The sequence below is a fragment of the Danio rerio genome, chromosome 25, assembly GCF_052040795.2.
Source record: "Danio rerio strain M-AB ecotype USA chromosome 25, GRCz13ab, whole genome shotgun sequence".
Taxonomy (NCBI): Eukaryota; Metazoa; Chordata; class Actinopteri; order Cypriniformes; family Danionidae; genus Danio; species Danio rerio.
Genome location: NC_141045.1, coordinates 5892781 through 5906852, shown reverse-complemented (window position 1 = coordinate 5906852; position 14072 = coordinate 5892781). Strand labels below are relative to the sequence as shown.

Here is a 14072-nt window from a genome sequence, read left to right as displayed (position 1 = left end):
TCATAGTTTCAATTCAATTTATTTAAATAGCACGTTTCCAATTGCCACAAGGCTGCAAAAGGCAGCAATAGGCACATAATAGGAAAGAACATAGAAAGTGCACCAATAAAAAGAGCAAAAAAATTGAAATTTTGCCTAATTTAAAGATGCTACCACTGTTGACCACACTAAAGATTAAGAACAGGGCCGTTTTGAGCTTATAAGCGCATGAATGGCAATTTTTAGAGAGTGTAAAGGAAGAGAGGATTTCATTTTAGAGAGAAGGCGATGTTGGTAGAAACTATTTCCAACCACTTTTAAGATATGTTTATCAAATTATAAGTTCTGGTCTAATGTTATGCCCAGGTTACGTACTTGGGGTGATCTGAACTCCTCCAAGTTGCCCAACCTGAGGCGTTTACAGTCCGACAAATCAATGGGCCCCAATATAACAACCTGTTTTCTCCTCATTTAGAAATAAAAAATTCTCAGAAAGCCATGCTTTTACCTCCTCCAGGCACAGTGACAAGGAGTTCACAACAGAGGACTCATTTTCCTTTTTGAGTGACAGATAGGTTTGTGTATCGTCTGCATAAAGATGACAGGGCAGGCCATATTTTCTAAAAATAGAAACTGGGAGCATGTAAAGAGAGAATAGCGAAGGTGCTAGAATCGAGCCTTGGGGAAGACCACACATTAACTGTGCAGTGGAGGAGGAAAAGATACCAAATTTGACAGAAATCTTCCTGTCGGAGATGTATGACAAACTATTTCAGCACTGTACCCCTCAGCCCAACCCAGGACTCTAGCCGAGATAATAGTGGTTAAGACACAGTCATAGACACAGATGTATAACCTAATTAAATTATTCGTTTAAGAGCATGCTTATCAATTGAACAGTGAGTTCAGGGGCGGATTGGCCATCTGGCAAATGCCAGATAGGAATGGCCATTTTTAAAATGTGGGCCAGTCAGTTTTTTATTTTAAATTATTTATTTATTTCTTTTTATGTATCGTTTTACATGCAGGCAGCTTTTATCTCTTCCAAGATGTGAATATGATGATAATAGTAATAATAATAATAATAAATGTTAAGCATTTGACACTTCAGACAGCTATAATAAATAATTTGATGGGCGTTTTTAGCTGAAATTTTACAGACACATTCTGGGGACACAGAAGACTTAAATATGAAAAAGGGGGGTAACCTAGGTGCCCTTTAAGAGTTGTGCTTTTGCGCATTGGAATATCAGAATACATCAGTGATTTTTTGTGTCTCATATATTTAATGTCATCAGACCAATCAGACTTCACAACACAAATATATTCACCATTATACTCATATTTATAGTTATCATGTTTGGTATGATGAACAGGCCTTTACTCTGTTTTCATGGCAGACAATAATAAAGGACGACGCCAAATGTGCTGGTCTCGGCTTTTCCTGTAGTCGTCAGGTTAGTGGAATAAAAACAACATGAGGAAACACAAAGATGCTGAATCTGGATAACTGAGCTACTTTTATTCTTATACTTCAATTTGTTGGCCTGGAGTTGTGTATTAATCATTCTTTTCCATGGTATAAGCAATTGTTAGATAGTCATTATCTTTAAATAATTGTATAAAAGAGGGCTTAACGTTCAGTATCATGCTTGGTGTGAACGGGTCTGTTATTAGGTTTGTTATTGTAGCATCAGTTTCTTGAGCTTATCTGAGGCCGAAGCTCTTTTTTATTCCTCAAAATGATTGTCTTTTTGTAAAATAAGTCATTAATTATAATACATTGTCTCTTAATATTCAATAGATGAACCGAGAAATGAAGATACATAGCTGTTGTGTAGAAACAGGTTGGAGAGGTTTCATCTAATGATGGTGGAGGTCAGGTTCATTTAGGATTTGGTGTTGATTTGAGCAAATAAAAATCACAGATTAAATGTTTCTGACGCAAGTAAGAGATTAACTATAAATGTAATGGCGTCTGTTCTTTGGTCTTCCGATATCTTCAGATCCCCAGAGAGTCTTTGGTGACCTGACATCCGAGCAGGACATTACCCACACACACACACTGAGACAGATCGCCCACTGAAACACACACACACACACGATTTTAACATGATTTTCTTCATCATCTCTGAATGAATGTGCTCTAGAATGGAGATCTGACCTTTCTGAGAGGTGATCCACGCCGCTGCCTTCCTGGCCACAAACTGCCACTCCACCTGCTGCCCTTTTCTCCAGCCGTACAACCAGATCAGAGCCAGGAGAGTGGCCCACACTGACCCATCCACCTGTGCACAAACCATCATCTGATGCTGGACACTGAACACCACCATAACTGGGTTGCTGTTGTTTTGTCACATGTCTCACCTGTGCTGGTTTCTGATTGGTCAGCTCATCCTCTGTCTTCCCCAACACAGCAGCCAATGCGGCGTCCAGTTCCCAGCAGCCCGAGGCCTTCTGGAGGGAAACCAGCGGGAGTAACAGGTCCTGGGGAGGCTCAGGTGCAGCTGAACATCCACACAAACACAAACTTACATGAAGACCAGAAAACTAGAATTCACTTCCTGTGAGTTTTCATGTTAACTTTTGCCCCGCTGATGTTCATAAATGCAGTGGCTGAGATTTAAATTCTGTCACCTGCCTTGTCCACCATGTCTGTGTTGTCTTTGTTATAATATTTCCACACGAACAACCCAACCAACATAATCATGCACTTCAACATCTGAACAAGCATAATTATCATTGCTCGAACAATCTACAGCAACAGAAACCAAGTCAGATCAGGACAGATTCAAATTTGGAAAATAAGCGAAAACAGACAAAAGAACCAACAAACACTACTTTGAATTATCTGGACTGTATTTTAACATAATTCCTCAGCTAGAAAAAAACATTTCAGATAGGAAATGACTAAATATCTACAGTATATAATCACATACTGTAGTAGTGTATTTTAACCATATTGGACTTAAAAGAGAGAGATCCTATGCGAATCTGAATACATGAAGTCTCAACATTGACACACTGACTCAGGTCATGCGAAATGACCTTTTGAGGGCATTAAAACTCTTTCATTGAGAGGCGTTCAATGCATCCATATTTTTTCTATGGAAATTGACAATACCTGGTGATTGTGGATCATACATTTCTGGTGGAGGACGATTTACACCTTTTCAGGTGTGACAAAATAATCAAGAACACATCTAAAAGAATTAACAAGCAAGAAAAGCTGTGGAATAGGTATTATTTTGTAAATAATAATAATAATAATAATAATAATAATAATGATAATAGAGGTTTAAGTAAAAACAGGGTCATGTGGTCTTTTACAAGACAGTTTGCTATCAGCTGATGTCTCTGGGTTCAATTAAGTGTACTGAATAATTGTTTTAAACATGATGAATTTATCTGATAAGCAGGTTGAGCGGCAACATGAATAAAAACCAAGGGGTACAGAGAAATAGCCCAGAACAGGCACATACAAAAAAACTACAAAAAACACCTTTAAAATAACTTTACTGTGTAAACTTCTTTCAGATGAAGAAAAACAATGGCATAAAAGGAAAAAAAGGTAATGGTTAAGGTTGGTAATGGATGACTTTAAAAACCTTACCTTTATAAATAGAACAATCATCATCATAATCCAAGTCAATAGGAGGACCAATCAAATAAAGCGTTTTCATCTGACCTACAGCGAGAAAAATCAGAGGTCAGGACAGATTCAGACTTGGAAAAATAAGCAAAAACTGACAAAAGACCCAACAAACACTACTTTGAATAACTAGACTGTATTTTTGGCATATTTTATCATGTAGAAAAAAACATTTCAGATTGAAATTGTCTAAATATGCATATAATCACATACTGTAGTGGTGTACTTCTACCATACTGGACTTTTGAAAAGAGATATCCTATGTGAATCTGGATACATGAAGTCTCAATATTGACACCTTGACTCAGCTCATGCGAAAGGACCTTTGGAGTACATTTAAGTCATTGATATTTTTCATTGAGAGATTTTGAATGCATCAATATTGGTTTCATTGAAATTGACAATACCTGGGCCCGGTTTTTCGAAAGGTTTGATCCGGATAAAATTGATCTGGATTTAGTAATCCTGTTTTTGCGATCCTTCATAATGTAATCCAGCATTCTTTTTGAGCCAGATTTTCAAAGCAACATTGGAATGGATCAGTCTAATGGATCAGATTGGAACTTTTCAGGATCACTTAATCTGGATAACCAGTGCTCAAACAGGATAGCAAATAATAATGCAGAACTAAAGATATGTAAAGAGCAGCAAGTAGAATAGCCAGTGTGGGGTCAATATAAATTTATTTTTATTTGAAATGAAAACACACTCACACACATTTAAAAAATAAAACTACATTTACATTTAGTCATTTAGCAGACGCTTTTATCCAAAGTGACCTACAAACTAAAAACAAGAAAAACCCCACCCCATCCTCTTCCTGCTCATCTGAGACCTACAACACAAACACTGTACATTGAGGTTATTTATAACAAGTTTTAAATATAGATGCATTGAATAAAAAAAAAAGACTTTAATGTCAAAACCTCCACAATAATTTCAGTCTCGAGCAGCTTGTCTGAGCGGATCTCAAGTCTGGCCTTGGTTTGCTGCAGTTTGGTCAGAGTCAGTTGTTCCTCTGCCAGATGAAGCTGTGCTTCTGCCCTTTCAGTCTCTTTTTGCAATTGATGAAAGTGATTTCACAAATCAGTCATAGCCATTTTTTTTTAAAATTTGCTGCTCTTTACATATTTTTAGTTCTACATTGTGATTTCCTATCCTGTTTGAGCACTGGTTTTCCAGATTTAGTGACCCTGAAAAGTTCCTATCCGGATCAGATTGATCCAATCCGATGTTGTTTTAAAAAACTGGCTCAAAAAGCTGGATTACGTGATCACGGATCGCAAAAATAGGATTACTAAAACCAGATACCATAAACCAGATAAAGGCTGAATACGTTAAAGCCTACCTAATCACTGTGGCCTGACGGATAAACAAATACAATTAAAACCTTATGAATGAATAGGATATCTTGTAAGATACTGCATGATCCAAATACAGCATTATTTGATACATTTTTTAAGTTTTCATTACATTTTGGGCATGAAATCCACGCTGAATTCACCATTCTGATGGGATCAGTTTAATCCAGATTTTCTGGATCAAAGTGATCCAAATGCTACAAAAAAGATCTGAAAAATCCAAACTAAAGGTTTGATCCAGATCAAAACCAAGATTGGATTACGTGATCTAATCTGATAATGTATTAAATTTTTTCTTTTAAAAAAAACATTTTCAAGACTTGATCCAATCCCTAATCCAAAATCCTAATGGATTACTTTTGAAAAACCGGGCCCAGAAGGGTGGATCAAGCCTGGATTTCATGCCTAAAATGTAATGACAACTTTAAAAACGTATCAAATAATACTGTATTTGGAACATGCAGTATCTTACAAGATATCCTATTTATTCATAATCGGTTTTAATTGTATTTTTTGTTCATCCGTCAGGCTTCAATGATTAGGTAGGCTTTAACGTATTCAGCCTTTTCATTACATTACATTGGTGATTGTAGATCACACATGTCTGCTGGAGAAGGATTTACGTCAAGGAAGAAAAACAACAACGTTTTCAGGTGTGACCAAATAACCAAGAACACATCCAAAATATTTAACAAGAAGCTGTGGAATAGGTATTGATTTTGTGAAAATAATAATAATAACAGAGTTTTAGGTAAAAACTAGTGTTACGTTGCCTGTTTTACAAGACTATCAGCTGATGTCTCTGGGTTAAATTAATTGTACTGAATAACTGATTAAATCAGAAAACCACCTCACATGACAGCGCTCAGGACCTACTCTCAACATAAATAAATCCACGCAAAAATTTGAATAAAGGCCTGCGCTTAACACAAATTGAAAATTTAACAAAAAAATTGATCAGATGACGTTTATTACTTTTTAATGCCCTTAAAGGGCACCTAGGTTACCCCTTTTTTCAGATTTAATATAAGTCTTTTGCATCTCTAGAATGTGTATATAAAATTTCAGATCAAAATACCCATCAGATTTTTCATTATACCTTTTACAAGATGCTGTTTTATACTGATTTCCAGGAGGGGGTGGTTTTGTTGTACTGCGCCTTTAAGACGAGTTTATCCCGCCTACTTTTTCTACATGCCTCCTCCCTCAGCTGCGTCAGACAACAGACAGACTTAAAGGAAGAAGGTCTCACGTAGCGTTTGTGAGATACTACAGTAAGAACTAACCTTTACTAATCAGTATTGTGAAGTTGCATTGATGAGTCACACACAATATCGTTACAAAGTTAACGCATGCACACACGCACACACGCACACACGCACACCGCAGATGACACACACACACACACGCGCGCAGGCAGGCAGACAAACAGAGCGCGCTTAGCCTAGTTAAGGCTAACCTCAAGTACTGTGTGGATATCTGTTATGCTAATGTACAAAATAAACCTGATTTAACTTCCACAAACCGGGATTGAAGCGTCTTCTTTTATAATTGTTCTGACACGCGGCTGTGCTGATAAAGTAAAGCTGAAGTAAAACGCTGTAATTAATTACACACATACTCTGTTTTAAAACACTTTAAACATGTGAAACTTACTCTTAATCACATTTGATGATGATTGCTGATCCTAGCGAACAGAACAGACCTCTTATTCCCGGTTGCTTTGCGTATGTCTGCCTGGTCTTGTTGACATATACACGCGACTACCGGAACATGTTAATGCGCGCAGCTGTCAATCAATTCGGTGGGCGGGGGAATCGCACACCTACGTAATGGTGCGATTGATTTGAAAACAGCTCCAATTGGCCGACCCTTTTTTTTGTAGTTAAATTGAAAAAAAAAAGGACTGGGTGTGTTCATATCACGCCAATATGACGGTCTATACACAATACCAACACACAGATCTGTCCAAACAGCTTGAAAAGTAGATTTTTTACCATAGGTGCCCTTTAGTTTTGGCTAATTTTATTTACTACCTTTTACCACCCTGCGGACACCCTGGAAGCGCTATGTAAATACTTGTGCGACCACCTTTGTGCTTCTCTCCTGACCCTGAAAATACAAATGGCTGAATCATAGAAATGCTGGACTTAGATTGTGTTGGGAATCGAATCGAGATTGCAATCTTTTAACGATTAATATTACAGCCTTACCATAGTACTGTATGTAGTAATGTCAATTATTTAGTCACTGGCAGAGCACTAAACATTTGACATCAAATGTAGACATTAAACAGTCAAGTGACAACAAAGCAGATTCAAGCAGAGCACTAACCTTGTGTCGGCACTCTTCTCCGCTGCAGGGGTCCTTTCACAATCTGTTTGGTGTCTTTATTAATGCCAATGAAGGCTGTATGAACACTGCTCACTCCTGCCTGAACACTGAGCTTCATTATTGAGCTCCTGAGATTCTTACTTTCAGCACTAGATCTCTCCTTTTGCTCTAGAGAACGGATCAGGGTTCGAGCTGCCAGCTGGTGGACGACCAACCTGCAGAAACAGAAGTAGAATTTGCTGATTTAGAAAAGCCAACAACAGATGTCACTGAATTCAATGTGATTCTAAGTGTTTACCCTGTTTCCTCAGTTGGTTTGATGCAGAAGTGCAGCTGGTTTGTCACTGGTTGATCTTTAAGACTGTATTTGATTGTCACTGATCCCTCAGAGCCTCTTAAACTCTGTAGAGTTATTAGACAGTTTTTATGATCGAACAAATGAGAGACACTAAAGTATGGTAAATCCTCTCACCTTTCCTTTAAGTTGGGCATAAATGAGAGTCCTTTGACCATGGAAGAGCACATTGATGGGTGGAGAAACTGTTTCTGCAGTAACAAGCATTGGAAGTTTCCACTTCACTGAGATATTAGACACAGCGGGGTGAAGAGCAAACCTGAGGGACTCCATCGCCTGATACAGTTGGACGAGAAAGAGACATTGAGTCATGTGACTAGGAATCATCCGTGTCTGTGAAGTCCAGTGGAGAGCTTTACTTTGGGCTGCATGCGCTCTCTGCCTGTGATGAACTGGGCATGACCTGAACCCTCTCTGGCCAATCCTGTGATGAGGGCGGTGCTTGAACCTTCACCAATCCCGAATGAGAAACACCTGGAGACACAAGAAACACTGTTACTGTTAGCCATGAAGATCTGAATGATCAAAACCAGCAGAACTTTACCTGTGAGAACGAGCGTGACTTTTCACCAGATCCAGCACCTCTTTAGTGTTTCCTACTTCTCCATCAGTGAAGACGAACAGCTGAAGATAGAAAAACATCAGATTCACAAGTCATGTTTATACTTTTACACCAATATCAATGAGTAGTTGAGGTGTTGAACCTGTCTGGGGTGTTCAGGGATGCAGGGCTGACTGTAGATGTGTGCTAGAGGCTGTAAAATCTCTGTGCCGCACATGTCTGCTCGCATTTCCATGACTCTTTCAAGAGCCTGATCCATTGTGTCCTGACTGTACTCAACACTTTTACTGCAAAGACAGAAACACAAAGTCACCTTCTCACCTCTCACTCATTAAAACGTCTCAGGTTACGTATGTAACCATAGTTCCCCGAGAGGGAACGAGACACTGCGTCTAACCAGAACGCTAGGGGAACACCTCTTTTGTACGCGTCTTGAAGCACATGTGAAATCAATCTAATGTAATTAAGCAGGGGTCGTCAGACCAGAGAGTATAAAAGCCTGTACTGAGCATTCAGTATCAACTTCGAATTTGCTTGAAAGAAGTAACAGGCAGAAGAGAGTATGGCGGAATACGCAGTGTCTCGTTCCCTCTCGTGGAACTATGGTTACATACGTAACCCGAGACGTTCCCCTTCTAGGGAACTTCAACACTGCGTCTAACCAGAACGCTAGGGGAACGCAATACCCACTAGGCCAGACTCACTGCTGACTGTGAACGCACACTACGCAGTGAGAATACAGGACCCTGGTGAGGGGTCTACATCGAGTTGATAGTGACGCACAAATGTATGTGGAGTCGACCATCCTGCCGCCAAACAAATGTCAGAAAGGGCTGAGCCCGAAATAGAAGCTTTGGAGGCCCCGACAGCCCTTGTGGAGTGGGCCTTAACAAATTTAGGTGCAGGGCGTCCAGCAGCCTGATAGGTAAATGAGATAGTCTCAACTATCCAATTACTTATTGTCTGCTTATTTGCCGGACTCCCCCTTTTTGAGGGTCCAAAGCAGACCAGTAACTGTTCACTCTTTCTCCAGTTGATAACCCGGTTAACATATGTATTCAGAGCTCTAACTGGGCAGAGTAAGTTTAACTTCTCTTGGTCCGACGACTGACATGGGGGCGGGTGAAAGGCCTGTAGCACAGCAGGTCTCGCCACATGAGTGGGCACCTTAGGCACGTACCCCGGTCTGGGATAAAGAAAGGCTTTGGACATGCCTGGAGCAAACTCCAGAAATGAAGGTGCAACCGACAAAGCCTGGAGGTCACCAACCCTTTTTAAGGAAGAAATAGCCAATAAGAAAGCTGTTTTTAGTGTCAGAAACTTATCTGACGCCTCCTGCAGTGGCTCAAATGGGGGAACAGAGATGCCCTCGAGCACCAATGTTAAATCCCATGTCGGTACCCTGTGTGTGCTGACAGGCCTTAGCCTTATGGCTCCACGAAGGAAGCGATGAATTAGCGGATCCTGTCCTAGTGACTCATCATCTAGGGGAGAACGGTAGGCCGCTATAGCTGAAACATACACTCTCAGAGTGGATGCAGCTAACCCAGCAGACAGGCGATCTTGGAGAAATTCCAGCACTGAGGCTACCTGGCAGCTGACTGGGTTCAGCTGGTGTTCTCTGCACCAAGCTGAAAGAGAGCCCATTTTAGGGCATAAAGCTTCCTTGTGGAGGGAGCCCTGGAGCTTAGAATGGTCTGAGCAACCTCGGTTGACAGTCCATACTCTATGAGGTGGGCCCCCTCAGAGGCCACACCCACAGTTTCCACAGGTCGGGTAGGGGATGAAGTATCATTCCTCCCGCCTGGGACTGAAGGTCCCTGCTGATGGGGATCTCCCACGAGAGACCCGCCAGCAGGGCTATAAGGTCCGAAAACCAAATCCTGGTAGGCCAAACCGGGGCTACCAGCAGTAACTCCTCGGAAACGGAGGACGCCGCCCTCCCACGAGGCGCAGAAGAAACCGCAGAGCGTGCTTCTGACGCTCCCGAAGGAGGATTAGATCTCATGGATCCAGAGAGAGAAAGGACAGAGTCCGTCTCCATCTCATCCGCCAGATCTAGCTGCGAACCCCACGACCGAAGTCGACGCTCAGCCTCAGCACGAGCGGGACCCAAACCGCGAGGAGCGTGCGCCACAGGAGCTTTATTAAAGAACTCTCTCCGACTACGCAGCTCTTTACGGGAGAGAACGTCACAGTGTCCACAGTCAGCATTCTCAAAAGCTGCCAGGGCACGCTCTTCTCCCAAACACTCTAAACACAAATCATGTGAGTCACCAGCCGTAATAAAGCGAGGGCATGGAGGCACACAACGTTTAAAGTTTTTCTCTGCCATACCAAAATAAAAAAGTAAGTTGTCAGTTTTTTTGTATTTTGTGTATGCAAATCAGTAATGAAAGTTTACAGAAAGAGGGTGTATTTTCACGTGCGTGCTTCTTGAAAGCAAAGAAGTTGATACTGAATGCTCAGTACAGGCTTTTATACTCTCTGGTCTGACGACACCTGCTTAATTACATTAGATTGATTTCACATGTGCTTCAAGACGCGTATAAAAGAGGTGTTCCCCTAGCGTTCTGGTTAGACGCAGTGTTGAAGTTCCCTAGAAGGGGAACTAAAGTTATTTATAGTTTGATTTTTTAAATGCAGTGACTAACGGGAAGAAAGACTCAAAGTCAGATCCAAATCCATAGATGTTGAAGTAGCATCCCATGGGCAGACTCTTCAACAGTAAGAGCAGAGTGTCCTGCAGAGAGACGTGAACAGAAATTTTAGTGTCTCATCTAAATACAAAAGTGAATCTTTAAATCTTACCTTTGCACTTTCAATGCGGTGCTGTGCTTCTTTTCCACGATGCATCATGTCGTCCATACTGCCTGATCTGTCCATCACAAAAACAAACTCACGTTGAGTTGCCATTGATGACATCACTTCCTCTGGAAACTCTGTGTACAAACTAATCATGACCACAGGGTTTCTCATTAGAGAGCCTGAAACAAGAGAATAAATCAGTAAAAACTTTACCACACAATCCCATAATTCCAGATTTCTGTGCAGCTCTTACCTGACGGTGCAGTGGCCACTCCTGCCTCCACTACAGCAGAGGGCTGATGGGTGTCCTGATAGTACAGGAACAGCTCAACATCCCTATCAAACATGTGACCAGGACTCAGATTCACCTACACACATAATAAAGACACATGGATAAACCTGCACTGTTCACACATCCACATAAACACATCAAGACACACAGTACCGTAGCCTGAGTGTGGTCAGAGCAGAGGAACACGAGAGGATCCAGAGTGCAGTTGGACTCTAGTTTGGAGATGGGCTTTGGAGAGCTCACGTGGACACTGAGAGTCAGAGAGTAGGGAACTGCTCCACTTACTGATGAAATCTCTGACACTATACCAGCATCTGAACCTGACACACACACACACACACACACACACACACACACACACACACACACACACACACACACACACACACACACACACAGTCACACACTCTTCTCTCTGCTAATAAAGAGTGTGTCCACTGCTGCTGTAGTACCTGCTGGTGTGTATCTGGGGTTGAGAACAGCTGGCAGACAGAAGCGCAGTGATTGGTCGGCCTGCACAGCGAGCTCAGTAATGTAGATGATGGTGACGGCAGCGTTCTGACCCGGCAACAGACACCCGACACTCAGTCTGAACACATCAGGACTCTCTGCGCTCTCTTCCAACAGAAACGCCTGCTGTCCTGAACTCACAGCATCATCATACTGATCCTTCGCCTGCAACACACAGTTTAGTTTGAGCCACAAAATAAAAATATATGCAAAGCAGCATCCTACAGGTTTGTATTTGGACTCACTTTCTCCTTGTCTTGAAGCTCTGCCACAATCTCCTGCTCTCCGATCTTGGCACTGAAGTGGCAGACAGCAGCATCAGCAGGCAGAGGGAAGACGAACAAGGCCTCCAGGGGGCGCTGCTCGTCATTCACATACTGCAGAGTGGAGGAGACCGAGGCGACATGATCCTGAACCCGAACCTCCACTGAGATGCTCTTCAGAGGAACTGACACAAATACAGCACAACAACATCACAAATACAGCAAAACATCACAAATACAGCTGAATAACATCATAAATACAGCACAACAACATCACAAATACTGCAAAACATCACAAATACAGCACAATAACATCATTAATAGAGCACAACAACATCACAAATACTGCAAAACATCACAAATACAGCTGAATAACATCACAGATACAGCACAACAACATCATAAATACAGCAAAACATCACAAATACAGCTGAATAACATCACAAATACAGCACAACAACATCACAAATACAGCACATAAATACAACGTCACTTTTAAAACTCGTGTATAAACGGCCTGACTGGAATTTTTTTTATTTTATAATCATATAAATCCTTTTATAATTATTTATTAAAATACTTATTTAACTTAATTTGTGGGTGACAGGATCAACGACGACATTTATTTCAAGGCGGTAAGACTTAGAGTAAATATTTAGGTTGTTTACTAAAATATATCATTTAAATAGTTCATGGAGCTGAATGCAGTAAATAGTCTGTATAAAAAAGGTTGAAAAATAAACCTGAGCAAACAATCTGGACTTTATAACCAGATTATTTAACAAAAAATGATAATGCAGTAAAACATGTGTAGGCTTTAAATAAGCATGATGTGTACAAGATATCGAGGGTATGAAAAGTGAATTGTTTGTTTTGATATTTGTGAATCGGTGATTGTTGTCATTCGGTGAACTTGGCGAATCGTGTCATATCGGTGTCGTCATCGCAGCTCCAGCAGTCGCTCTTCAGACGCTGCACCGGCTGAATCTTGTTGTCTGATCTTGGAGCGCTGTTGCGGTACTTTGATGCTACATGTGACAGTCACGTGGTGTCGGTGCAGCATCAATCCGGACAAGATTTCTAACCAGCATGCACCGCTTTAAGACAGATTTCGATCAATCTGCGAAGCCCTGCATGAAGTCGAACACACCTCATGCACATCAACACGCAAAATGCCAGGTGTTAAATCATCATTTTAAAAGAAACGCCTCATGCTCGTTCGGATGCTGATCTTTTTTCTCTCCTCTCACCCATTTCACCCACATCGGCAGACCGCCAGTTAGGTTGCGGCCAATTTTCAGTAACCTTCAAAAACACAGCCAACATTCAGTCCCGCATCCTATCATTCACAGAATTAACCCTGGCATTTTCACGTTATACCGAAGTCATTTGTTCTGTTTTTCCCCCACAGAAGGCGTGAGCTCAATGATTATCTCGCGATAGTCACTGAGCTCGCGCTCTCATACGGAGGCTCCCATTTCTATACTTACCACCGACATTTTTCTGCTAAATGCGCCATTCACATTTCACAATGGAACCAGACCCCATTCTGGGGAGCCATAGACACCAAACTCCATAATAAAGTCTTTCTCGATTGCCGCAGTATATCTTGCGCCGTCTGCCAATCCACCACCCACCCCACCGAATCATGCCCATTCATAAATCCCATCCCTCCTCCCCTCACAGAACCAGCCCAGATCTACCAGTTACATCCCTTTAAACCCAAATATTCCGCCCCTATTTTCTGATCATCACTCTTCTGTCCCAGCCTCTGCCAGCCCCTGCACCGGCTTCAACAGCGGCAGGTGCTGGAGACAGAAATGTCCTTTCTTGCATGTTTGCAAATTCTGTGACGGTGGCCACAACTGCACAATATGTCCAGGGAAAAAATCTGTAAATAAAAATGCTAGAAAGTACCTATCGACTCTATGTTTCTCGCCTAAGATCGGAATTGTT

The 14072-nt window shown here is 41.4% G+C and overlaps 1 protein-coding gene across 3 annotated transcripts in view; it reads right to left on the bottom strand.

The window, feature by feature from the left end:
* Positions 1 to 14072, bottom strand: part of LOC100535104 (von Willebrand factor A domain-containing protein 5A) — a 62471-nt gene that overhangs the window by 43482 nt on the left and 4917 nt on the right. For 2 of the 3 annotated variants that reach the window (XM_087311430.1, XM_087311432.1), the window contains exons 2-13: positions 12099 to 12301; positions 11796 to 12018; positions 11497 to 11663; positions 11305 to 11419; positions 11055 to 11230; positions 10898 to 10986; positions 8386 to 8530; positions 8226 to 8305; positions 8041 to 8155; positions 7799 to 7957; positions 7625 to 7728; positions 7327 to 7541 (exon numbers count right to left, since the gene is read on the bottom strand). In XM_087311430.1, the coding sequence (XP_087167556.1) occupies positions 7327 to 7541; positions 7625 to 7728; positions 7799 to 7957; positions 8041 to 8155; positions 8226 to 8305; positions 8386 to 8530; positions 10898 to 10986; positions 11055 to 11230; positions 11305 to 11419; positions 11497 to 11663; positions 11796 to 12018; positions 12099 to 12301 (1791 nt within the window). Of the gene's footprint in view, positions 1 to 1480; positions 2062 to 2143; positions 2268 to 2346; positions 2487 to 3592; positions 3668 to 7326; positions 7542 to 7624; positions 7729 to 7798; positions 7958 to 8040; positions 8156 to 8225; positions 8306 to 8385; positions 8531 to 10897; positions 10987 to 11054; positions 11231 to 11304; positions 11420 to 11496; positions 11664 to 11795; positions 12019 to 12098; positions 12302 to 14072 lie in introns of those variants that run through there. The other variant, XM_087311434.1, reaches the window with a different exon arrangement.